Source organism: Eschrichtius robustus, chromosome 11 (assembly GCF_028021215.1).
Source record: "Eschrichtius robustus isolate mEscRob2 chromosome 11, mEscRob2.pri, whole genome shotgun sequence".
Classification (NCBI taxonomy): Eukaryota; Metazoa; Chordata; class Mammalia; order Artiodactyla; family Eschrichtiidae; genus Eschrichtius; species Eschrichtius robustus.
In genome coordinates, this window is record NC_090834.1 from 65648717 (window position 1) to 65676529 (window position 27813).

Below are 27813 nucleotides of genomic sequence, written 5' to 3' on the forward strand. Positions count from 1 at the left end.
GGAATGGAAGCTTGCATTTCAGCATGGGTGGGACAAGTTAAGATTTACTTGCCCAAGACTTACTTATCTTAGTCAGCCATTCCTGCCTCCTGATTCTCCGTTGCTGAGCATGGGGGTAGTTAATACCGTATCTAAGTTACTGCCTTAGAGTCCACCAGGTGATGGGTGGCTAATTGTGGCTCACTTTCTAAACTGCACCTAACCGTGCCTCCTATTCAAGTTCAAAGTGCCAAACCAGCCTCTGTATGGCGCAGATCATGTGACTCTGACACCTCTCACAGACACTGTCCTTCTAAAACGTGGCTGTTCCTTCCTCACTGGCTGGTCTCACAGCTGCAGAGTTGTTTCCTCCCTGGCTGGTAGCAAAGAGGAGGGTCAAGCCCTGTATTAGGGGGGCCCAGCATCAGGCACCATCACAGGTGGGCAGATGACAGCCTCTAGAGAGGCCTGTGGGGGAGGGGAGGGATGCATGAGGAATGGACCACACCTTTTCTTTCCTTAAACAACATTCCCTACCTTATCTTTGCAGCTCGGGGTGAGCCAGTTTCTTGGTATGAGAAGGCTACCTGCTCGTCAGGGTCAAATGCAGGGCTGTGTTAATGGTCCAAGTGTCCACAGGGAATGAAAACCGCTTTCGGCCAAGACAACAACTGTCACTGAACTGAGCATGTTGAGAGCACCGCGTCCTCCCCTGCCTGCTCCTCTCCTTCCTGGGCTGGTGGGGCGCCCCTCCTTCGAGTCCCCAGGGCCCACTCTCAGCTCCTCCGCTGTCCAGCCTGGGTGGCTGCCGCAGCTCCCCTCTCACGGGTGAAGAACTTGCTTTCACCTCCATTCCCCACCACCTGCTTAGAGGCTGCCCTGCCTTTCACGCGCCCCTTTGCAGTTTGCCCTGGATCCTGCTCTCTTCCCCAGCCCTTGGGTTACTGCCTCTTCCAGATGTGCCCTCCAGCCTCTTCACCTGACTTCTCTGCGGGGGACCTCCTCGCACGCGGCTTCTGGTGCTTTGTGCACTTAAGCCTCACATGCCTGATGAACCTAGGCTCCCAAGGGAGGTGCTGTGTCTCTGTGGGGATGAACAGATACACTGAGGGCAGCCGGATGACACGTTTGCCTCTGGGACCCCCAGTTCCTTGAAAGCAGGGATAGATTGTCCCGGGGTGCGTTACTGGTGGGGAGCTCTAACCTTGTGAGGGAAGGAAATGGCTGTAGCTGCCAGAATGGGAATGGTTGGTGAATGGAATCGTGGCTTCCCTATTCCAGAGTGTCCGTGTTCACAGATAGGCCTGGAGGCCCAGCTCCTATGGCATATTTGGCCTTTCAGCGGTCCCCCTTGTACCCCACACCACTGACCCCTCATAGCTGCTCTGCATCAGAGGCTGGCAGAGCCCATTCTTCCTGCATCCTGCCATCATCTCAGACCCAGAACTGAGCTCAACAGCCACCCAAAGCAGGTTCTGCCTCCCGAGCGCTCCCAATCTTACTGGCCCAGGTCCTGGGCCGTAAAGATGATACACCTTTGACTCATGTTTCACTTCTCGCCAGCTCCCACGGATCCACCCAACTTGCTGTCTGCCAAGTACAAACTCATCCTTGGGCCGAGGGCCCATGGGTCATCTTTTATGGCCCTTCTGTTGCAGGGGGTCCTAGCTGGGCCCTCTGGGCTCAGCACCTTCTGACTGCCCTCTTACCTTTCACCCAGGTACTAAGGCCCCCCAATGGAGCCAGTCTGCTGAAATATGAGATCTTTCTTTTTAAAAATATCTATCAAGTTTACATCTGAGGCCACTTGAGTTGCCAAGCACGGGTGTCCAGATCCCTGAAGCCGTGGGTGTAATTCCCAAGCTCCTCTCGTTAATCGCCCTTACCACGCTTAAGTGAATTCCGTGGAGGGTTTTGACTCATGGTGAGCAGCTGGATGTTCCTGTATAATTTCGTCAACCATTCTGACATTTGCCAACTACATCCTGTCTTTACATGTTTTCCTGCCTTTCGTGCACTGCCCCCTCTGCCTGGAATCGCCCTCATCTACTGAGAAAGTTCCTACCCATCCTTTAAGGCCCAGGGAAACTGTGTACCCGCCTCTATCAGCATACCTCACGCTGTGTCATAATTATTTGTTCATACTTCTGTCTTCTCCACTAGACTGCATGGTCCATGGGAGCAGGGATTAGGCCTGATTTATCAATATTCCCTCCAGTGCCCAGCACGACAGGGTTCAGGCCGTGTTGGCCACATGGATCCATCTTTTATTCACAAGTATTTACTCATAAACTCCCTTGTGCCGGACACTCTGCTACGCACTGGGCACATTGGGGTGAGCAAGGCAGACAGGGTCCTCCTGCTTTCATGGAGAGGGTTAGCAAGGCCAGTTAGCAGGGAAATGTAGATGGACGAGATTCTTTGGAACCGCCGTGCTGTCAAAGGGCTGCTTTAGATGCAGGCGTGCAAGGAAGGCGTCTCTGAGAAGAGACTTCAGAGCGGAGGCCTGAAGGCTGAGGACTGATCAGCCGTCCAGAGATCTGGGGAAGTGAGCTCAGGACAGAGGGACAGCAGGTGCACACTTGCAGAGGAGGAAAGGGGGCTTGGAGTCCTGGGGGAGTGGACAGGACCGGAGGCTGCCGAAGCATGGGGATCGAGGGCGAGGGCCGTGTGGGGTTGGCCTGGCCGGATCCTGCCGAGCTGCTTCTGTTAGGTCACAGTATGGACTTTGGATCTTTTTTGCTGGGAGCGGTTGGGAAGTCCTCAGAGGGTAGGACATGTTTCAGACTTTTAATACCCCATATGGCCGAGCAGATGTGAATGTGCTGAATCTTGCCCTGCTTCTGCTGCCTCCCCTTTTCCTGCTGCCTCTTCTCCACCCACACCCCCCTCCCCGGATTGCTTCTATTCAGCCCCTGAGATCTGCACCCGCACTTGCTCTGTAGCTGTCTGGGCCGCTCCTTTTTGCAGCCCTGCCTGGTTCCTGCCACAGCCCTGAGGTGCCAGTGAGGTTCCACCCCGTCTGAAGCCCCTCTTCTCACTCCCCTGAGCTGATAGCGGATGGTTCTTGCACTGCTGAGGCTCAGTGCCCATTTCTGACCAGTTCTTGGCCTTTGCACCTGTGAGTCACAGCCCTCCCCTTCCACACGCATAGTTGCTTATCTTTCTTTGCCGTGTTTATCTCCTCCAAAGGACCAGCCTCTTGGACTTATTTGGGTTCTCCCTCCCTGAACCCCATTTTAGTTTAAAGTCCCCCATCCGGTGAGCTATCCTGGCACAAATACATCCTCACTTTAAAAAAAGAAAAAAAAAGGCTGAAGTTTATTGAGCCCTTACTACATGCAAGACATGCATTTTCAATGAAATGTTAATTACTCATTTAACCATGACATCAACCCTGTGAGTTAGGTGCTGTCATCATCCCTATTTTACAGGTGAGGATACTGAGGGTCAGAGATCACACAGTAGATGGCAGAGCTGGCTTTGCACCCAGGGTATTTAGCTGTTCCTGCCTGGTGCCGTCCAGTGCGGTTCTTTGTGGTCCTGACGTTCTTATCCACACCATCTCCAAAGCCACTTTCCAGTGGTTGCTCACTTTCCTCTCTTCACTCCAAAGGTCTAACTTCATGGGGAAAATGAGCAGCAGAACCCCCTGTTCCCTGACCTGTGCCACCCTTGGGTCCAGGAGCTCTGCCTCTGTCCTCCGTAGCACTTAGGCCTATTGGGCACACCTGCCTCCAGTTCACAGACGTGAGCTAAGTCTCTTCTCAGGATTACAAATGCTGTCGTGTAAGTCTCTCCCTGCCACCCAGGAAGGGTGTGGGAAGCAAGAAAAATGAGAAGGGGCTGTAAGAAGACACTTTAGCTTAAAGACCTTTCTAAGAGGCAGAGCTGTCTGGAGATGGAACCAATTGCCACCTCTACCATTAGAAGGGAGACTCAGTATTAGGGGAGTGGCTAGACTGTGTATTTTTGGAGAAATTCTCCAGCCCTGAGAAGATGGGATTATGTACCTTGAATGGTGCTGGGTGGAGTAGAACTAAAATGGTAAGAGACAGTGTTTCTGGTTCCAGGGACGGTACTCTCCCCACAGCAGCGCACCTGCAGCCTTCCTAGATGGGGCCCATTGGCCCACTTGAGAAGTGAAAGTGGCAGTTGAGTCCTCTCAGCCTGGGTCACACCTGCCCAAGGAGAGCATTGCAGGTGTGAGACAAATACAGATATAAGACTGCCAATGCCTGCTGCGACCCACGGCTACGGGGCACATCCCGCCTTTCCCCAACCCTAGGGGAGCCTTGAGCCTTCCCCAGGGGTGGCTGGAGCTTCTGGAGCCGTGACTGTAATGATGGTAGGAGTGGCAATCGCTGTCTCGCTGCTGCAGGTCACTCTGGAGAGCCCTAGTGGCTTTTCATGACACAAGCACATGGCATCACGTGCTGAAGATTCATGGATTAAGAACACTCGTGCCTGGAGGGCGAAGCCATGGAGATGGCAGAAACCATGCGTGGGCTACCAAGATTCCTCTGAGAGTGCAGTTGTGATGGTGGAATCGAGAGGGCTTGGCGGTCTTGGATACATAATGTGGAACTCTCTGTAATTTTTCCTTTGTTCTGTATTTGAATTTTCAGTAGGAGAAGGAGGAGACTAAACAGGGGGAAGGACTCATGGCTTCTGATGCGAGTCACGTGCTGGAAGCTGCCCTGGAGCAGATGGACGGGATCATTGCAGGTACGGTCAGGGGTCCTGGCGACCCACAGCTCATCCTCTGCACTGAGAAACCGTTTCCTCTCATTGGACTTTTCTTTTGGGTGCAGAGAGAAGGCCCCTGTTGGATTTCTTTTATTTTACTGTGTGTGTGTCGTCTCTTTTTTAACAGTGCAAACTTGGACTCTTTGCTATCTGGTGTGAGTCTAGGGCTCTGTTGAGAGTACAGATGCGCCATCTATTAGCATGTGTTTAACTGTATCGCAGTTTGGATCCTGGCTGCAACAGGTGCAGTGAGATTGATTTTATTGTAAAGTTTTCAGAGCACATCATGGCTTATTACAGTCAAGCTGAAACTTGCAATCTCACTGACTTTGCCCCCAGCACTGGTGTCAGCTCCCTTTCCCGGCTGGTCTCCAGTATGTTTGAGAGTCAGGAAGCAGTTCTGTATTAATTCACCTAATCACCTGAAGAATGTTCTATATGTTTTTTATCCATTGTAACTGTTTGGCTTCACGTTTGCCTTAGCCAGTTAGGATTATTCTCTAGAAGACATCCAGCAAAACTGGTTAATTGGAAAGGACTGCCAGTGGGCTGTTTGGGCTGATTAACTACTTGATGGGGGCAACTGAAGCCCATATTGGTTAGAATAAGCCTGTCATTGTTGGAAATCTTTCCCCACAGGCCCCAGGCCTTCTTTCTGTCCTTACCTGATACAGGTCACTGGCCTTATTTGTTGACTGGGCGTGTTTCTTTGGGACTTTGCTCCTCGTTGCATGGAGCTAGGGCTGCGGGAAGAAGGTTTGGGCTGAGTGTGGCTAGAGCCCAGGGCGTGCACAGAGCACCAGGCATTGCCCCCTTGCCTTTCCTTCCGTCCTGCAGATACACCTGACGCACTGAGGGCTCTGGGTGTTTGCACCTGGGACAGAGGACGTGTTCTAGCTGTCATCTGTCAGGCTCTTAATTTCTCAGTGGACAGAAGGGTCCTTGGGAGGCCGTGACTAACATCCCACTTTTCAGAGGCTCCAGAGATTGGGATGTCCTGCTCTAGATCAGGGTCCCTGAAGCCCTACTGAGAGGAAATGGCCAAGAGCATGGGTTTCCTAGCAGTCCTTTCAGAGAGTCGCATCTGGAAGCTTCCGGGGCCTCCTGTCCATTGAGATCAGAGCCACAGGGTCAGACTCTCAGACCATCTCAGGCTGTCAGCGCTGCTGAGCCCCCAGCCAAGGGGCAAGGAAGAGACTCTGAGAGCCCCTGGAGTGAGCAGAGCTCTTGGATGGCTAGGATGGATAAATGGGACACCGCCTAAAGAAGGCAGCCTTGTGTGAGGTCAAGTCCTCCTCCTGCCTCCTAATTTCCCCACACAGGCATTCCTGAAATGACAAAGTCTCTGGCAAAATCCCCTCTGTCTGTGGGAGAGGACTACATGTCTGGATCCTTGGGGCCTTGCCTTGGTTGGGGCTCTGCAGTGGGTGTGGAGGGCGGGCCCTGGTGTGGGTCGTGTGGAACCCGGGACACCCATCCTTCTTCCCTTCCAGTACTACATGCTCCCTCCTTCTCCCATTTCCTTAGGCCTCCACCCTGGCAGGCTTCTTCTGGAAGGGTTCCCCAGACTTCTCTGGAACAGACATGAGAGTTTTGCAGAGGGGTGGTCTAAGATGTTCCAAGGCATTCTTTGTGGGTTAGTCGGGGGAGCATCTGTAGCCAGACTGCTTGGTTCAAATCCTAGCTCTGCATCAAGTTACCTGCATGAACCATGCCTCCGTCTCCTCATATTAAAATAGGAATAATAATAGAACCCACCTAAGAAGCTTGCTGTGCTTATACGTGTAAGGTGCTTAAAACAAAGCTTGGCATATAGTAAGCACTATAAAATATTAGCTCTTGATAAATTAATGAGGGACAAAAAATCTTTACCATGCTGAGTCTTCTCTGGGGATACAGTGGAGTTCTCATTTATTCAGGCCCTTATTTCACCCATTTGTGTTTTGTAGTTTTCATTGTCTAACTAAGGCTTGTGCATGCCTCCTAGACTTGCCTGGGGTCTTCAAGATTAATGCATGGTCTCTGAGTAGTCTCTGCTCTGCTCTTGCCCCCTTGTAGCCTGTCTTCCACAGAGCAGCAGAATAATCAAATCACATCACTCTCCCCACAACTCTTCAGTGGCTTCCCATCTCAGGATAAAAATCTGAAGTCCCCGTCATAACGAGCAACACTGTATATGATTTGGCCTTTGGCTGCCTTTGTGGCTGCACCTCCTATACCTTCCATCTGGCTTGTCTCACTTTAGCACTGGCTGTCTCAGGGCCTTTGTGCTGCTGTCCCCTCTGCTGGAATGTTCTCCTCCAAGTACACTCAGGTCAGATCTGTAGTGAAATATCACCATGTCTGAGGCCTTCCCTGACACTCTCTAATATGGCATCTCCACATCAGCCCCGTCCTTTTATCCTTTTTTTATTTCTTTATAGCACATATCACCATCTGACCCATTACGTTCATATTCGTCTCTTTTTTTATTATCTGCCTCCTGCATCAGAATGTAAGCTCTATGATGACAGAGGCTTCGTTGCTGCATCTTCAGTGCAACACAGAATAGGGGTTTAATAGGTATTTGTCACGTGTATTTTATTTACTTTTGTGAATAAGCTCCCTTTTTCGTTGATTAGGAGGCAGTTATTGCTTTCTGTGCCTATACTTTATCTGGCTGCATGCTGAACTTCGTTGATTATTTTCTCTACTTGTACCTTTGTTTGGCTGATTCTTTTGGAATAATAAATCACTAATTTTCCTGAAGAGTCGGTGGTTGGTACCTCCTGTGAGCCATCCCTTATGTAGTAATTGGCTCACACAGACGTTTGACAGGAGCTGTTTGACAGATAATTCAACACTGAGGTTATTAGCGAGTGTCTGGAGGGCATATGTTCTATGCCATTTGCAATGAAAAGAATGATAATTATTGAATGCTTTTGTGTGGAATACTTTTCCTCAAGATTATTAAAACCATCCTCATTTTCAAGTTGGCTGGGCCAAATTGGGCCAAAGAGCTTAGGGATTTTTGTGATTAATTAATGTAGACTGCAGAGTTAGATAGACTGTGGGGATCTGAATCCCAGCTCAGCCACTTACTACTAGCTGTGGAATCTTTGGGCGACTCGCTTAATCCTTCTGAGCCTCAGTTTCCTCATATATAAAACAGTGGCAATAACAGTACCCATCTCATATTATTGGGAGGGTTAAATTAAGGCAAAGAAGGCACTTAGAACAATGCCTGGCACTTAGCAAGTGCTCAACTGGTCTAGGTTACTCTTGGTTTTGTTGATATTAGTACTGACATTATTTTTGCCGCCCAAGCTGTAGTACTGGTAAATGACAGAACTAAGATTTGAGTCCAGGGCCATCTGAACCTCTTCTGGGCTCCATTCATTCCCGGGTTGGTTTTATGGCGAAGTGTAGCCAAGCCCTGGGGTTCTGTGGGGCCATCTACAGGAGAAGAGAGTTAACTGGGAGGAGGGGCCAGTCCTGTTCTTGCCCATCCCCACACCCACCCCCGCCCCCGCCCCGTCTCTTGGCCACAATGGCTTACTCTCTTCTCTTACACATTCGACTTCAAAGTGAGGGCTCCTTTGCTTAAGGGTGGAGCAGCTGAAAGAAAGTTTGAAGATTGTGGCACCAAATCATGATACACAGATCCTGCAGAAGTGACGTTTTTGTGTTAACATTAAAATCGTCCTTTTTAAATTTCTGTTCTCTCATTCATTTGAAGGCGAAGGATGTCAAGTAGCACCACCAACACTTTCAACACTCAGTTGCTTTTGCATCTGTTAAAGTACTCAAACAAGTGCCCAAGGACTGTATTCTCTCACTTTATGGAAACACAATTACACTTATTTCAGTGGAAGAAATTTTTATGGGCTTCCTGCATGCCCGAAATAGCAAGCACTTATGCAGAAACAACAGGGATTCCTACTAAAATAGACACAATTCCTTGAATAATGATTATTAATAATCATAACATAACACTATATAACAAGGACTTTCCCTTTATTAATTACTCTATAGTATGATAGGCTACTCTTCACTTTCCAAAACTCTTTCCAAAAGAGTTTCCAGAAGAGTATACTCAGGGCATGTGATACGGCTGTTGATGTAATTAAGCCTTTAATGCAAAACAGGTGCCCCCTTCCTCCAATGAATGTAAACAGTGCAAATAGTGCAAGAGGTTATCACTCGTAGAAGCAACCAGGCCAAGAACACTTGGAGGACATCCTGATACACAAGTGCCAAGTACACCCCTGCAGGGCCACACATGGTGACCCTCATCATCTCAAGGCATTCATCCGCTCTGGAGGTGTGAGAAAAGGAAATGCCTTCTAAGCAGAAGTAGGAAATGAAGCAGAAATGTGAAGTGAAACTCCTTGCTAAGATGGATTCTTGAAACCTGAATAGGTGTATCCTGGGTGTGATTGTACTTAACTAGAACCCAAGAATTTTATAGCAGAAAGTTGGGAAGAGGTGACTGTTAAAAAACCCAGGACTCTTGTCAAAACGGTTTGTTTCTAATACAAAAGACCATTGTTTTAAGTTCCAGTATGATGTTAACCTTTGATCTGATCTTCTTCCTGATTAGTCCCTGTGATTCAGCCTACAAATAACACCATAATTGAATTACACCGTTGATGATCGAAATTCGACACTATACTGCTTAATTATATCCCTCTGGATAGCCCAGAGCAACTGCCGCATACGCTAATTTTGCATAGGGCTTCATCTGTGGGCTAATGGGGTCAGCGGCTGCATCTGAAATAGGACCAGAGAACCCCTGGTCAGGACCCAGGGGACCGCTTACTCCTCTTCGCTGGGGCAGGAGGTTACTTGTGCGATACGAGCTATACGCATTGATGAGGAATAGTTAGAAGGAATGTGTTTTATAACAGTTAAACAAAGAGGTTGCTCTGTCCTGGCCTTTCTGCCAACTCTGATTAGTGTCTGCTTTTTTTTTTTTTTTAAAGACTGTGTGAGGGCAGAGAAAGTTCTGATCAAGACTGTGATTATTCACTTTGGCCCGTGAATGATTTCAGCTGTGGTGTTAAAGGCTGATGATTGAGTCCAAGCTCTGAACATTCAGCTGGTCTTGTTGTACCCTCTCCGAGGCCGATCAGCATAGAGTGGTCGTCGGTAACAAAGCCACCTGCTTCCCAGTCAGGACTCAGGTTGAGGGTCCTCTGCTATGAAATTGACCTGAGGAGAGTCAGGGTGGAATTTTAGAGGTGTCTAGTGGGCTGAGATGTCAAAGACTGCCCTTTGTGTAAAGAGGTCGAAACGGCTCACAGTGGGGCTGCGAGCCCTATTCAACAGCCATCATTCTGTTTTCTTCCCTTGCTGGCAGAGCCCACCTCTCACTCCTTTATGGCTCTGTAGCCTCATTTTCTAGTCTCTGAAAGAGTGTGAGTAAAGTTGGAATTATCATTTGTTCCTTAAATACTTGCTTATAGTTGTAATTTATAGGAACTGACCTGCAAAACCATCTGGACCTTGTGTTTTCTCATTGGAAGACTGTCTTTTTGTAATAGTTAGGGACAGCCAGGTTTTAATTTTTTCTCTATTGAGTTTTGGCACATTATATTTTTCTAGATATTTGTGTATTTTACCAATGTTTTCCATTTTGTTAGCATATGGTTGCTTATTGTATTTTATCTTTTTAAGATCTGCTGCTTGTTATATCTGTTTTTTAATCCTAGTATTGCTTATTTGTGCCTTCTCTTTATTTTTGATCAATCTTGCCAGAGACTTTTTGTTTTACTACTTTTTTCAAAGAATTGACTTGTTTTTGCTGATCAGTCACCATAGTAGGTGTGTATATTATTTATTCTGTAAATAGTTAAATGTGTGTATGTATCAGCCCAGGTTCTTCAGAGAAACAGAACCAATAGGGTGTGTGTGTGTGTGTGTGTGTGTGTGTGTGTGTGTGTGTGTGTGTGTGTATAGAGAGAGACACATAGACAGAGCAAGAGATAGAGAGAGAGAGAGAGAGAGATTTATTTTAAGGAATTGGCTCACATGAATGTGGGAGCTGGCAAGTACGAAAATCTGCAGGATAAGCCAGCAGCCTGGAGTGCCAGCGAAGAGCCAGTGTTGCAGTTCAAATCCAAAAGCCATCTGCTGGAAGATCCCCACTTCTTCTAGAGCAGGGATCCCCAACCCCTGGAAACCCCTGTTAGGAACCAGGCCGCAAAGCAGGAGGTAAGCAACGAGCGAGCAAAGCTCCATCTGCCGCTCCCCATGGCTCGCATTACCACCTGAACACCCGCCCCACTCCTGCCACCACTGGTCTGTAGAAAAATTGTCTTCCACAAAGTCGACCCCTGATGCCACAAAGGTTGGGGACCACTGTTCTAGAGAGGTCAGTCTTTTTCTATTAAGATCTTCCACTGATTGGGTGAGGCCCACCCACACTATGGAGGGCAGTCTGCTTTGGTCAAACTGTACTGATTTAAATGTTAATCTCATCAAAAAAAATACCTTCACAGAAACATGTAGAATAATGTTTGACTAAATATCCGAGTACCACGGCCTAGCCAAGTTGACACATACAATTAACTTACATCACAGTATATATAGATATATAGGCATTATGTATCTATGCTTAATATATATACATATTTAACTTCTTTGAATATCTGTTCTTTATCGTTTATCATTTTCTGCTCTACTTACTTGAATGTATCTGTTCAACTTAACAAATCAACCAATAATATATAACAATATGTATTTAAAATTGATTGCTAACTTGTGTTGTGGTTAAAGTGGTTTCTGATACTTACTCTTTGGAATTTATTGATACTTGCTTTGTAGCCTTGACAAGAACATTGCCAGTTTTCATTAATGTTCTATGTGTGCTTGCAAGGTGTGTGCATTTTCTAGTTATTACGTGCCATGTTCTATAATTGTCCATTACAGCCAACTTATTTGAAGCTTCTCTACCAATACTGTTGTGGTTTTTTTTTTTTTTTTTTTTTTTTTTTTTGGTCTGCTTGATCTTACCAGTTTCTGAGAAATACATATTAAAATTACTCTACTAGATGGTGTATTTTGTCCCCTATACTTGTGGATATTTTGCCTTCTATTTTGAAGGTGTTTTAAATTTTTTTATTTATTTATTTTTAAAAATTGAAGTATAGTTGATTTACAATGTTACAATTTACAATTATAAATTGATTTACAATTGTAACATTACAGTGTTACAATTTACAATGTGTTACTTTCTGGTGTACAGCAAAGTGATTCAGATGTATATATATATTCTTTTCCATTATAGGTTATTACAAGATATTGAATATAGTTCCCTGTGCTATACAGTAGGTCCTTGTTGTTTATCTATTTTATATATAGTGGTGTGTATCTGTTAATCCCAAACTCCTAATTTATCCCTCCCCACAGCTTTCCCCTTTGGTAACCATAAATTTGTTTTCGATGTCTGTGAGTCTGTTTCTGTTTTGTAAATAAGTTTATTGTATCATTATTTTAGATTCCACATATAAGTGATATCATATGGTATTTGTCTTTCTCTTTCCGACTTGCTTCACTTAGTATGATAATTTCCAGGTCCATCCATGTTGCTGCAAATGGCATTACTTCATTCTTTAATTTTATTTATTTAGTTATTTATTTTTGGCTGTGTTGGGTCTTCGTTTCTGTGCGAGGGCTTTCTCTAGTTGTGGCAAGTGGGGGCCACTCTTCATCGCGGTGCGCGGGCCTCTCACTATCGCGGCCTCTCTTGTTGCGGAGCACAGGCTCCAGACGCGCAGGCTCAGTAGTTGTGGCTCACGGGCCTAGTTGCTCCGCAGCATGTGGGATCTTCCCAGACCAGGGCTCGAACCCGTGTCCCCTGCATTGGCAGGCAGATTCTCAACCACTGCGCCACCAGGGAAGTCCCCTACTTCATTCTTTTTAATGGCTGAGTAATATTCCATTGTTTGTGTATGTGTATATATATCATATCTTCTTTATCCATTCATCTATTGATGGATACTTAGGTTGCTTCCATGTCTTGGTTATTGTAAACAGTGCTGCTGTGAATATTGGGATGCCTGTATCTTTTTGAGTTACAGTTTTCATCTTTTCCAGATATATACCCAGTTGTGGGATTGCTCGATCATACAGTAACTCTATTTTTAGTTTCTTAGGGAACCTCCATACTGCTCTCCATAGTGGCTGCACCAATTTACATTCCCACCAACAGTGTAGGAGGGTTCTCTTTTCTCCATACCCTCTCCAGCATTTATTATTTGTTGGCTTTTTGGTGATGGCCATTCTGACTGTTGTGAGATGATATCTCATGTAATTTTGATTTGCATTTCTCTAATAATTAGTGGTGATATTGAGCATCTTTTCATGTGCCTGTTTGCCATCTGTATGTCTTCCTTGGAGAAATGTCTAGGTCTTTCGGCTTTTTTTAATTGGGTTGTTTGTTTTTTTGTTATTGAGTTGTGTGAGCTGTTTGTATATTTTGGAAATTAATCCATTGTCGATAGCATCATTTGCAAATATTTTCTCCCATTCCATAGGTTGTCTTTTCATTTTGTTTATGGTTTCCTTTGCTGTGTGAAAAGCTTATAAGTTTGATTAGGTCCCATTTGTTTATCAACTATTTTATTTTTTGATTTCTACTTGTCCCACTCTTTCTGCACCTCCCTTACCCCTTTTTAATGTTTGAAAACATCAAATTGTTTATGTGTGTTCTTATTCCATAATCAAGGCCAAGTTTCCTTCTGTGGGATGATTTTTTTCTAGTTGGTAGACTGAGGATATTGCCCTTTTGCGTCCTGGCTTTATGCAGAGGTCTTCCATCTGACCTCTCCCTTTGCTCAGGCCCTAAGCTTTGTCTCCTGTCCTCAAGTGGCCCATTCAAGCTGAGGTGTTAAGCCACCAGAGAATTGGCCTGCAGGGCAAACACCAGCTCACATGCTCTCTTTCTCCTGAGCTACTGAGCTCTGAAAATTTCTTTCAGTTCAATTGCTTTAAAAAGTGTATGTATGTGTGTTTTTTAATTTTGGGTGCCCTTTGGGATTTTTCTGAGCATAACTAGTCTGTTACCACCTGCCCTGTTGCAGCTATAATGCAGTTACCTTCCTTGGCTCATGGCCCCTTCCTCCATCTTCAAAGCCAGCAATGTCAGGGCAAGTCCTCATGTCATATCTCTGACCCATTCTTCTGCCTCCCTTTTATGATTTAAGAGCTCATGTGATTAAAACTCCAGGATAATATCTCCATTTCATGATTCTTAATCACATCTGTAAAGTCCCTTTTGCCATATTAGGTAACAAACACATTCATAGTTTCCAGGGATTAGGATGTGGACATCTATGGGAGGGTCATTATTCTGTCTACCTCAAAGATCAATAAATAACACCCCTTACAACATTGTAAATCAACTATACTTCAATAAAATATTTAAAAAGAATAACAGCCCATTATTCCCCTCCTAGTTTGGTTCCAGTCAAGGAACAGACAAAGGAGTCAGACAGAAAGAGATCAAAATATCAGTTTTATCATTAGTTTTACTGATTAGGAAAGTTAGCTTGACCTGAAGCCACAGTCAGGAAGGACCTTGAATCCACTCATCCTACACACATACCCCAAATTGAACTCAATCCCAGGCTACAGACTTCCACCTTCTGGGGCAGAGCTTGTCTCAGAAAGTTTCCTCAGAAGCTAATGCTTGAGGATTAACCAAGATGGCGGAGTAGAAGGACGTGCTCTCACTCCCTCTTGTGAGAGCACCAGAATCACAACTGGCTGCTGGACAATCATTGACAGGAAGACCCTGGACTTCACCAAGGAGGATACCCCACGTCCAAGGACAGAGGAGAAGCCACAGTGAGACGGTAGGAGGGGCGCAATCAGAGTAAAATCAAATCCCATAACTGCTGGGTGGGTGGCTCACAGACTGGCGAGCACTTATACCACAGAAGTCCACCCACTGGAGTGAAGGTTCTGAGCCCCACGTCAGGCTTCCCAACCTGGGGGTCCGGCTATGGGAGGAGGAATTCCTAGAGAATCAGACTTTGAAGCCTAGTGGGAATTGATTGCAGGAATTTGACAGGACTGGGGGAAACAGAGACCCCACTCTTGGAGGGCACACACAAAGTAATGTGTGCATCGGGACCCAGGGGATGGAGCAGTGACCCTGGGGGAGACTGAACCAGACCTACCTGCTGGTGTTGGGGGGTCTCCTGCAGAGGCGAGTGGTGGCTCTGTTTCACCGTGGGGATAAGGACACTGGCCCCAGAGGTTCTGGGAAGTTCTCCTTGGTGTGAGCCCTCCCAGAGTCTGCCATTAACCCCACCAAAGAGCACGGGTGGGCTCCAGTGTTGGGTTGCCTCAGGCAAAACAACCAACAGGGAGGGAACCCAGCCCCACCCATCAACACTCAAGTGGATTAAGGTTTTACTGAGCTCTGACCGCCACAGCAACAGTCAGCTCTACCCACCACCAGAGCCTCCCATCAAGCCTCTTAGATAGCCTCAACCACCAGAGGGCAGACAACAGAAGCAAGAAAAACTACAATCCTGCAGCCTGTGGACCAAAAACCACAGTTACAGAAAGATAGAGAAGATGAAAAGGCAGAGGGCTATGTACCAGATGAAGGAACAAGAAAAAAACCCAGAAAAACAACTAAATGAAGTGGAGATAGGCAACCTTTCAGAAAAAGAATTCAGAATAATGATAGTGAAGATGATCCAGGACCTCGGAATAAGAATGGAGGCAAAGATTGAGAAGATGCAAGAAATGATTAACAAAGACCTAGAAGAATTAAAGAACAAACAAACAGAGATGACCAATACAATAACTGAAATGAAAACTACACTAGAAGGAATCAAAAGCAGAATAACTGAGGCAGAAGAACGGATAAGTGACCTGGAAGACAGAATGGTGGAATTCACTGCTGCGGAACAGACTAAAGATAAAAGAATGAAAAGAAATGAAGACAGCCTAAGAGACCTCTGGGACAACATTAAACGCAACAACATTCGCATTATAGGGGTCCCAGAAGGAGAAGAGAGAGAGAAAGGACCAGAGAAAATATTTGGAGAGATTATAGTCGAAAACTTCGCTAACATGGGAAAGGAAATAGCCACCCAAGTCCAGGAAGCGCAGAGAGTCCCATACAGAATAAACCCAAGGAGAAACACGCCGAGACACATAGTAATCAAAGTGGCAAAAATTAAAGACAAAGAAAAATTATTGAAAGCAGCAAGGGAAAAATGACAAATAACATACAAGGGAACTCCCATAAGGTTAACAGCTGATTTCTCAGCAGAAACTCTGCAAGCCAGAAGGGAGTGGCATGATATACTTAAAGTGATGAAAGGGAAGAACCTACAACCAAGATTACTCTACCCGGCAAGGATCTCATTTAGATTTGATGGAGAAATCAAAAGCTTTACAGACAAGCAAAAGCTAAGAGAATTCAGCACCACCAAACCAGCTCTACAACAAATGCTAAAGGAACTTCTCTAAGTGGGAAACACAAGAGAAGAAAAGGACCTACAAAAACAAACCCAAAACAATTAAGAAAATGGTCATAGGAACATACATATCGATAATTACCTTAAACGTGAATGGATTAAATGCCCCAACCAAAAGACATAGACTGGCTGAATGGATACAAAAACAAGACCCATATATATGCTGTCTACAAGAGACCCACTTTAGACCTAGGGACACATACAGACTGAAAGTGAGGGGATGGAAAAAGATATTCCATGCAAATGGAAATCAAAAGAAAGCTGGAGTAGCTATACTCATATCAGATAAAATAGACTTTAAAATAAAGAATGTTACAAGAGACAAGGAAGGACACTACATAATGATCCAGGGATCAATCCAAGAAGAAGATATAACAATTATAAATATATATGCACCCAACATAGGAGCACCTCAATACATAAGGCAACTGCTAGCAGCTATAAAAGAGGAAATCGACAGTAACACAATAATAGTGGGGGACTTTAACACTTCACTTACACCAATGGACAGATCATCCAAAATGAAAATAAATAAGGAAACAGAAGCTTTAAATGACACAATAGACCAGATAGATTTAATTGATATATATAGGACATTCCATCCAAAAACAGCAGATTACACGTTCTTCTCAAGTGCGCACGGAACATTCTCCAGGATAGATCACATCTTGGGTCACAAATCAAGCCTCAGTAAATTTAAGAAAATTGAAATCATATCAAGCAACTTTTCTGACCACAACGCGATGAGATTAGAAATGAATTACAGGGAAAAAAACGTAAAAAAGACAAACACATGGAGGCTAAACAATACGTTACTAAATAACCAAGAGATCACTGAAGAAATCAAAGAGGAAATAAAAAAATACCTAGAGAGAAATGACAATGAAAACACGACGACCCAAAACCTATGGGATGCAGCAAAAGCGGTTCTAAGAGGGAAGTTTATAGCTATACAAGCCTACCTAAAGAAACAAGAAAAATCTCAAGTAAACAATCTAACCTTACACCCAAAGAAACTAGAGAAAGAAGAACAAACAAAACCCAAAGTTAGCAGAAGGAAAGAAATCATAAAGATCAGAGCAGAAATAAATGAAATAGAAACAAAGAAAACAATAGCAAAGATCAATAAAACTAAAAGTTGGTTCTTTGAGAAGATAAACAAAATTGATAAGCCATTAGCCAGACTCATCAAGAAAAAGAGGGAGAGGACTCAAATCAATAAAATCAGAAATGAAAAAGGAGAAGTTACAACAGACACCGCAGAAATACAAAGCATCCTAAGAGACTACTACAAGCAACTTTATGCCAATAAAATGGACAACCTGGAAGAAATGGACAAATTCTTAGAAAGGTATAACCGTCCAAGACTGAATCAGGAAGAAATAGAAAATATGAACAGACCAATCACAAGTAATGAAATTGAAACTGTGATTAAAAATCTTCCAACAAACAAAAGTCCAGGACCAGATGGCTTCACAGGTGAATTCTATCAAACATTTGGAGAAGAGCTAACACCCATCCTTCTCAAACTCTTCCAAAAAATTGCAGAGGAAGGAACACTCCCAAACTCATTCTATGAGGCCACCATCACCCTGATACCAAAACCAGACAAAGACACTACAAAAAAAGAAAATTACAGACCAATATTACTGATGAATATAGATGCAAAAATCCTCAACAAAATATTAGCAAACAGAATCCAACAACACATTAAAAGGATCATACACCACGATCAAGTGGGATTTATCCCAGGGATGCAAGAATTCTTCAATATACGCAAATCAATCAATGTGATACACCATATTAACAAATTGAAGGAGAAAAACCATATGATCATCTCAATAGATGCAGAGAAAGCTTTCGACAAAATTCAACACCCATTTATGATAAAAACTCTCCAGAAAGTGGGCATAGAGGGAACCTACCTCAACATAATAAAGGCCATATATGACAAACCCACAGCAAACATCATTCTCAATGGTGAAAAACTGAAAGCATTTCCTCTAAGATCAGGAACGAGACAAGGATGTCCACTCTCACCACTATTATTCAACATAGTTCTGGAAGTCCTAGCCACGGCAATCAGAGAAGAAAAAGAAATAAAAGGAATACAAATTGGAAAAGAAGAAGTAAAACTGTCACTGTTTGCGGATGACATGATACTATACATAGAGAATCCTAAAACTGCCACCAGAAAACTGCTAGAGCTAATTAATGAATATGGTAAAGTTGCAGGATACAAAATTAATGCACAGAAATCTCTTGCATTCCTATACACTAATGGTGATAAATCTGAAAGAGAAATTATGGAAACACTCCCATTTACCATTGCAACAAAAAGAATAAAAGACCTAGGAATAAACCTACCTAGGGAGACAAAAGACCTGTATGCAGAAAAGTATAAGACACTGATGAAAGAAATTAAAGATGATACCAACAGATGGAGAGATATACCACGTTCTTGGATTGGAAGAATCAATATTGTGAAAATGAGTATACTACCCAAAGCAATCTACAGATTCAGTGCAATCCCTATCAAATTACCAATGGCATTTTTTACGGAGCTAGAACAAATCATCTTAAAATTTGTATGGAGACACAAAAGACCCCGAATAGCCAAAGCAGTCTTGAGGCAAAAAAATGGAGCTGGAGGAATCAGACTCCCTGACTTCAGACTATACTACAAAGCTACAGTAATCAAGACAATATGGTACTGGCACAAAAACAGAAACATAGATCAATGGAACAAGATAGAAAGCCCAGAGATTAACCCACGCACCTATGGTCAACTAATCTATGACAAAGGAGGCAAAGATATACAATGGAGAAAAGACAGTCTCTTCAATAAGTGGTGCTGGGAAAACTGGACAGCTACATGTAAAAGAATGAAATTAGAATACTCCCTAACACCATACACAAAAATAAACTCAAAATGGATTAGAGACCTAAATCTAAGACTGGACACTATAAAACTCTTAGAGGAAAACATAGGAAGAACACTCTTTGACATAAATCACAGCAAGATCTTTTTTGATCCACCTCCTAGAGTAATGGAAATAAAAACAAAAATAAACAAGTGGGACCTAATGAAACTTCAAAGCTTTTGCACAGCAAAGGAAACCATAAACAAGATGAAAAGACAACCCTCAGAATGGGAGAAAATATTTGCAAATGAATCAACGGACAAAGGATTAATCTCCAAAATATATAAACAGCTCATTCAGCTCAATATCAAAGAAACAAACACCCCAATCCAAAAATGGGCAGAAGACCTAAATAGACATTTCTCCAAAGAAGACATACAGACGGCCACGAAGCACATGAAAAGATGCTCAACATCACTAATTATTAGAGAAATGCAAATCAAAACTACAATGAGGTATCACCTCACTCCTGTTAGAATGGGCATCATCAGAAAATCTACAAACAACAAATGCTGGAGAGGGTGTGGAGAAAAGGGAACCCTCTTGCACTGTTGGTGGGAATGTAAATTGATACAGCCACTATGGAGAACAATATGGAGGTTCCTTAAAAAACTAAAAATAGAATTACCATATGACCCAGCAATCCCACTACTGGGCATATACCCAGAGAAAACCGTAATTCAAAAAGACACATGCACCCGAATGTTCATTGCAGCACTATTTACAATAGCCAGGTCATGGAAGCAACCTAAATGCCCATCAGCAGACGAATGGATAAAGAAGAAGTGGTACATATATACAATGGAATATTACTCAGCCATAAAAAGGAACGAAATTGAGTCATTTGTTGAGACGTGGATGGATCTAGAGACTGTCATACAGAGTGAAGTAAGTCAGAAAGAGAAAAACAAATATCGTATATTAATGCATGTATGTGGAACCTAGAAAAATGGTACAGATGAGCCAGTTTGCAGGGCAGAAGTTGAGACACAGATGTAGAGAATGGACATATGGACACCAAGGGGGGAAAACTGCGGTGAGGTGGGGATGGTGGTGTGCTGAATTGGGCGATTGGGATTGACATGTATACACTGATGTGTATAAAATTGATGCCTAATAAGAACCTGCAGTATAAAAAAACAAACAAAACAACTAATACTAAACTTTCATTGGGTTATTTGTATGGAAATATGTTAATATAAATGTTTCAGACATTACATGAAATTTCTAAAAATCTTAGATTTGTATTTGTATGGAAATATGTATGGAAATATGTTAATATAAATGTTTCAGACATTACATGAAATTTCTAAAAATCTTATATGTTCTGGTATAATGTTATAAGTAATAATCCTAGTTATTACTTTAAAATGTATATCTCAGAAATAACTAATTCTCTTGTCAACTGCATTATTATGAACTTTCATCAAATCTTTAACCATGGTCATTTTTAAGTCTTTTGTCATTTACAGACAGTTCTGGGTGTACTCTGATGATTTTGCAAATATGTTCCTATAAAAGGGTTTCATCTTCAAGAAATTCATGGAAAAGACTCTGACAAGTACAGGTTTCTGGTAACTGACTGTACTGCTGAACTGAATGAATAAGCATTTTCAGAACTCTAATGAAAAACTGATGAACTCATAAAAGTGCTAACAAAAGATCAAGATGAAAAAAAAAAATTAATTACATGGGACTGAGTGAACTGATGAGGATGAGTATAATTTTTGTGACTTTCTGTCTGAATTAAAAAAAAAAAAATCCCACAAGGACTCAGAGGCAAAGAATATACAAATCAATTTTCACTGCAAAGTAAAGGAGCTGTTACAGTGGAGGATTACTGGACTGAATGTCAATATTATGACATAGTATGAGTGTGTTTCATGTTTGGTAATTGCAATCATTGTTGCTTTTGTTGTGGTCATCCATGTACAATGCTTGGTGTCAGTCTATTTATCTCTTGTAAAAATAAAATACAGTGTGTGTGTGTGAAAAAAAAAAAAAAAAGGGCCATGCTGAATAAAGTGTCAAAATCAGGAAAAAAAAAAAAAAAAGAAGCTAATGCTTGCATACGGGGACGGGCAGCTCCAGGGAGAATTCCATCTTTTAGTTCTGTCATCAGTAGAGGCTTTCCCCCATTGAGGAAAAATTGAGTGAGGGGAGGCAGGTAGAAACCTCTCTCCCCTCCCACAGAAATATGGAGACTGGAACAGTACCCATAATAGCGATTCTTGATTTTTGTCGAGAGTTTGTGTATGGCCTAGTCTATAGTCAGTTTTGAAAAAATGCTTTATATGTGCTTGAATACAATGCGCCATCTCTAGTTGTTTGGGGTATAGTTCTTTATGTGCCTTTTGCTGTTTTGATAATCACCACTTTAGTTTTTAATTTTCTTTTTGGGTCTGCTTGACCTGTCATTTCCCAAAGGAGAGGGTCTTTTTTACACACTGTGGGATTTGGTTTTGTAAATTTGTGTTTAGGATTTGATATGCAAGTTCATCAGTGAGAAGACTTGTAATTTGCCTTTGTAGAACTCAGAACTTCTAAATTGTTCAGTTCCAGGGGCACCTTTCACACTCTGGTCTACAATTTGTACTGGCAGGCTCTCCTTATCGAGACAGCTGGGAGCAGTCCCTCCTTTTCTCTACTGAACACCAGTTAGATTAGAATTATTCACTTCCTGAACGTTGGCTAGAGCTAACTTGTAAAAGCATTTGGCCTGGTATTTTCTCTGTGGAAAAATATTAAATTATGGCTCAATTATTTATAGGTCTATTCAGATGATTTTTTATTTGATTTTTGTCATTTTATCCGGTGACTGTGTGTGTGTGTGTGTGTGTGTGTGTGTGTGACTGGTTTTAATATTTTGATCAAAAATACCTACTCCAGTGCTTGAAGTCCTGAGTTTTATTTTTTGAACACATTAAATTTCACTCATTCAGTGTCATAATTTTTTGTATGCCTCTCTTAATAACATCAAAGAACTGGATTTCTTTTTTTCCATTATTCATATTTTTGCGTTTAAATAGGTGTTTAGTGCAAAATGGATGACTAATAAGAAAAATAAATAAAAATAAACATAAATAAGTAAATAAATAGGTGTTTAGTGCATTTATAATTATTATAGTTACTGGTATATAGGTATGCGTGTACTTATTTCTCTGTTTTATGCTGTTGTTTCTTTTTAACTTTTTTTTACTTGTTTTTGGTTTTGCCTTGCTGGCTTCTGTTATATTGATCAAGTTGTTTTTAAATCTCTTTTAGGAAGTTAAACATCTATTTCTACATTTTTAATGCTCATCCTTGCATTTTTTTAATGCTCAAAAAAATGCACGTTTTTAACATGCATCCTTTACACAAAGGCTAAAGATAAGTATCTTTATAGAATAATAATTCTGTCTTCCTCTTCAGTAATACATGACTCTTAGAATGCTTTAATTCCCATCACTGCCCCATCTTCCACATTATTTTAGTTTTGTGTTCTGGTGTCATCTTGATTTATAGACCCCAAAATATTGTGCTATTTATTTATTTATTCATTTATTTATTTTTCATTGAACATTTATTTTTATCAGATATCATAATGCATTATTTTACCTAATCCTTGTGAAACTTGTGAAAGATGAACAGTATTGCCACCCCCCCTTTTTTAAAATAAATTTATTTATTTATCTATTTGTTTGTTTATTTTTGCCTGCATTGGGTCTTTGTTGCTGCGTGCCAGCTTTCTCTAGTTGTGGCCAGCAGGGGCTACCCTTCATTGTGGTGCATGGGCTTCGGGCTTCTCATTGCAGTGGCTTCTCTTGTTGCGGAGCACAGGCTCTAGGCGTGTGGGCTTCAGTAGTTGTGGCTCACGGGCTCTAGAGCACAGGCTCATTAGTTGTGGTGCACAGGCTTAGCTGCTCCGCGGCATGTGGGATCTTCCCGGACCAGGGATTGAACCAGTGTCCCCTGCACTGGCAGGCGGATTCTTAACCACTGCGCCACCAGGGAAGCCCTGCCACCCCCTTTTTACAGACAGGAAACTGAGGCATAGAGAGCTTAACTAGAAAGCATAATTGGGAAAAAATACAAGATCCATCAGATCTCAAAATCTAAGTTCTTTCATCATCCGATATTACATAAACTAGTCTTAGCTCTCAAAGGAAGGTGTTGAAACAAAGACCTTAGGTCTAAGTAGTTGTTAGAGAATGTACAGGACATACGGTCCAATGGTCTCCATTCTGGGTCTTCAGTGGAGGTGTCTGATGGTGCCCAGGAGGCTGCAGATCTGTGTCTTGAGGGTGAACCTGCAGCTCCTCTGGGATTCAGAGGCTCTGCCTGGGTAACAATTTGCTATAAATATTCTTGTCTCATGCATTTTGTCATACTGTGTACCCCTGAAGAGCTTCAAGAAGAAATAGAAAATAGTCCTGGAGGCCAGAAAGTCCGAGATCAAGGTGCCAACAGGGTTGATTTCTGGTGCGACCTCTCTTCCCAGCTTGTGGGCTATCTTCTTCTCACTGTGTTCTCGCATGGCCTTTCTTCTGCTGGTTTTGGAAGAGTCTTGCAGAGAGGCAGGAGGTGGCTGCAACTGACCCTGGGGAAACAGACCCTGGCTGCAGCCACTCTTGGGCTCTCCCCCCGCCCCGCCCCCGTATGTGTTTTTCATCCCACTCCTTTTTGGTTGGTGCAGTTTTTCCTGCTTCATGAAGTAGATCCTTTAAAATCCCTTCAGGAATAACCTGCCAGTAATAAATTGCACGAGTCATTATGTGAAAAATGTCCTTATTTTAGTCTTAATCTTGAGTGGTAGTTTATCTTGTACAGGTTATAGGTTGGTAGCTACCTGTAGATATTATTTTGTGGTCATCGGGACTTACTGCTGATGAGAAGTCTGTTGACAGTCTGTCTTTTATCTCTGGTTGCTTTTAAATTTCCTCTATCCTTGGTGTTCTTCAGTTTCACTGCGTTGTTTCTAGGATGGGTTTGTTTTGATGTATCGTTTTGGGGACTCAGTGTGTGTCTTTTAAACTGAGAAGACTCAAGATTTTATCTGTGACAAATCCATAGCCATTTTCTCTTTGTTGCTTCTGCTTCACTCTATATACTTCTTTCCACTTTCCATTCCAGTAATTTTCTTATCTGTTATTTAACCTGTGCACTTAATTTCTCACTTGAATAATTTCATTCTTCGTTTTGGTTTCCACGTGGTTCTTTTTCAAATTGTCCTGTTCTTTTCTCGCTCCTTCTTATTCTTTCATTAAAGTTTCTATTTCTCTCATTTTTTTCCTTCAATTATGTAAAACATATCATATATGTCCAAATAGATTCCCAAATAGACAAGTACTCATAATATTAATTTATTGATTAAGTTACTTGTATATTTATAAGCATTACGTAAAATAATTATGGATTTCTTATCTCACTGGCACTTTTTTTTTTTTTTTTTAAAGCGCTCCTGACTTATTTATTTATTTATTTTTTTGGCTGTGTTGGGTCTTCGTTTCTGTGCAAGGGCTTTCTCTAGTTGCGGCAAGCGGGGGCCACTCTTCATCGCGGTGCGCGGGCCTTTCACTGTCGCGGCCCCTCTTGTTGCGGAGCACAGGCTCCAGATGCGCAGGCTCAGTAGTTGTGGCTCACGGGCCTAGTTGCTCCGCGGCATGTGGGATCTTCCCAGACCAGGACTCGAACCTGTGTCCCCTGCATTGGCAGGCGGATTCTCAACCACTGCGCCACCAGGGAAGCCCTCACTGGCACATTTTTAATAATAATTTTATTCAAGTGTTTTACATTTATCTCCAACATACTGTGTTTATCATTATGAGAGCTGCTTGTTGAATAATTTTAGCATCCCAGAACAGTTGAAGAGCATGTGAGGATGTTGATAAAATGTAGAGGTGGGGCCCGAGAGTCTGCATTTCCACCAAGCTCCCAGGTAATGCTAGTGCAGCTGACATGCACAGCACTTTTGATGTGCAGAGTTCTAGAGCAGTGGTCCCCAACCTTTTTGGCACCAGGGACCGGTTTCGTGGAAGACAGTTTTTCCACAGACCCGGGGCGTGGGGGTGGGGGTGGGCTGGTTCAGGCGGTAATGCGAGTGATGGGGAGCGATGGGGAGCGATGGCGAGCGATGGCGAGCGGCAGAAGAAGCTTCGCTCGCTCGCCCGCCGCTCACCTCCTGCTGTGCAGCCGGTTCCCAACAGGCCGCGGACCGGTACTGGTCTGCGGCCTGGGGGTTCGGGACCCCCATTTTCGGGCCCATCATCTTCACTTTTCAGTTGTTGTAAATACGGCACTTTAAAAATTCACATATGATGCTCTCAATAGATATTTCATCTTATGCCAGAGAACCCCCATCTGCATGATAAAGGATCTTTTTTTTTTAAACACCCACAAATAAAATATTTTATTTATTTTTCAACAAATGGTGTTGGAACAATTGAATAGCCATAGTTAAAAAAAAAAAAGAAAAAAGAACCTTGACCTAATCCTCATACTTTGTACAAAATTAACTCTGGATCAGTCATAAATCAAAATGCAAAATATGAAGCTACAAAACATTTAGAATAAAGCATAGGAGAAAGTCTCTGTGACCTTGAGTAATACAAACAAGTGTATATTAGAGGTAAACAATAACGAATTTATTACAGTTTGGATGTGCAGGGTAAGGTAATAAAATCCTGTTGTGCTTGCCAAGGAAGAAGGGAAAGCTTCACAGTGGGTAGTGGTCGGTGGAGGAGAAGCAAGTGGAGGGTCCCTTTGGAAGGGACATTTTTTTTTTTTCTTGTGCCATTTTTTATCAAGTGTTTATTAGCCTTTGGGGGGCTCATGATAATATTAATTCAAATTTCATTGCATAATAAAGCGACAGGGACATCCTGCTCTCAGCATGACAGCCAAGGGAGCTCTGCAGATCCACTCAAATGTGAAGCTGGAGAAAATGAGTTTTTAAAAAATGCAAATAGCCATTCTCTGGAAATGATCCTGAGCCATTTCACTGAAGAAACATTTATTCCATAGAATCTACCAGAACTTGGTAAGAACTATGGGCGTCTGTGGTCTTTGAACCAAGGTGTGTGCCCTCCCTCCCCGCTCTGGCTCAGCAGGGCAGAAGCCCACCCGAGGCTGGGGGAGCCACGCACACAGGGACCCCCGCTCCTGGCATCCAGCTGCTCGGCTGCCTTCCCGGGAGGGCAGCATGTCAGCGTTTCTCATCCTGCCCCCCAGAGATCTGTGTTTGGGGCTAAACCCTGAGTGAGTGTGGCTGAGAGGTGGGGGGTCCCTTCTCTGGCTCAGACCCCCTCGTGGGACCAGACTGCACATTGGGCTCAGAGCACTGAGGATGCTGGTTCCCTGTTACCCTTGCTCTGGCTTGGGGCAGGTGGAGTGGTCCATGCAGTGAAAGATCATTTTTTAGAAGTTTATCTTACATGTATATATTTCTGAATTGTTCAACATATATACTTTGTGTAAGTGAAGACAGGCTAAGTTATGCTGCAGTAACAAACAGTCCCAAAATGTCAGCAGCTTGAAGCAGCTCATACAGGTTCCCCCTGGGTCTGCTTAGGGCTCTGGTCCACGTCATCGTCCCTTTGGGACACGGGCTGATTCACTCCCCACCGTTGCCAGAGACCAGAGCAAGTGAAAGAGATATGAGGAATTGTGCTCTGGTTCCTAAAGACTTTCTCGCAGAAATGACACATAACACTTTTCATGTTTATTGCCCAGAGGAAGTCATGTGGCTGTGAGTAACTTCAAGGGGCAGAAGTGTTATCCTACTATGAGCTTAAGTAGAGTAGAACCAAAACGTTTCTGAATAACCCTAATTACTACTACACACATACTTAGTTGCTTTTGAAAGCGATCATGAAAAGGCTTTCAGTGAAATCCTATATTTGCATTTTATGTTGTCTTACCTTCCCCTAACAATGACTGAATCTGTATTAAATTTTGGTTTTGGGTGCTTAAAATAAAAATTCTCAGGTTGTCCTCTCTGAACATCAAAATTTGACATTGATCAACGTTGATTTGCTAGTCAATGATTTCCACTTAGGCTGCACATTGGAATCACCTGGGGAGCTTTTTGTTATCCCAGGTCAGCCTCAGGCCAATCAAATTAGAACCTCTGGAGGTTGGGATCCTGGCATCTGTAGTTTGTAAAACTCCCAAAGTGATTTCAGTCTGTATGTAAAATTGAAGTCCCTTGTGCTAATCTATCTTTCCTAAAGAGTGCTTTGTTGTTCAAGATAAAGTAATTGAGAGATTGCCCCCAAAGAGAAACTTTATTCGGGCTTTGAACATGAGGTGAGCTGCTATTTTCTGAGACGTAATTTAAGGGTCAACACCTTGCTTTATGTTATTGTCTCTTTTGTATTGTTTTGTTAAACCCAGGTATCAAGGCATGCATTTTCTTATTTGTTGCACCTGATAGTCCTATTTTGATGTATTTTCCTCTGTGATTGTAGTTTTTCCATAGGAACTGATCATCTGTAGGGAATGTGTGTGGAGTATGGAACTGAGTCTTCTGGGTGATTGTTTTTTTGTTGTTATTTCGGTCGCGCCATGAGGCTTGTGGGATCTTAGTTCCCCGACCTGGCATCGAACCCAGGTCACAGCAGTGAAAGCTCTGAGTCCTAACCACTGGACCGCCAGGGAATTCCCTGGGTGATTGTTGCCTTTGCTAATGCTGGGCCATA

General features: G+C 43.1%; 1 protein-coding gene across 6 annotated transcripts in view; it reads left to right on the forward strand.

The window, feature by feature from the left end:
- PPFIBP2 (PPFIA binding protein 2) overlaps nucleotides 1-27813 on the forward strand; it is a 158251-nt gene that overhangs the window by 28534 nt on the left and 101904 nt on the right. For 3 of the 6 annotated variants that reach the window (XM_068554740.1, XM_068554732.1, XM_068554734.1), the window contains exon 2: nucleotides 4611-4707. In XM_068554740.1, the coding sequence (XP_068410841.1) occupies nucleotides 4611-4707 (97 nt within the window). Of the gene's footprint in view, nucleotides 1-4607; nucleotides 4708-27813 lie in introns of all 6 variants that reach the window. The other 3 variants (XM_068554735.1, XM_068554737.1, XM_068554736.1) reach the window with 1 other exon arrangement.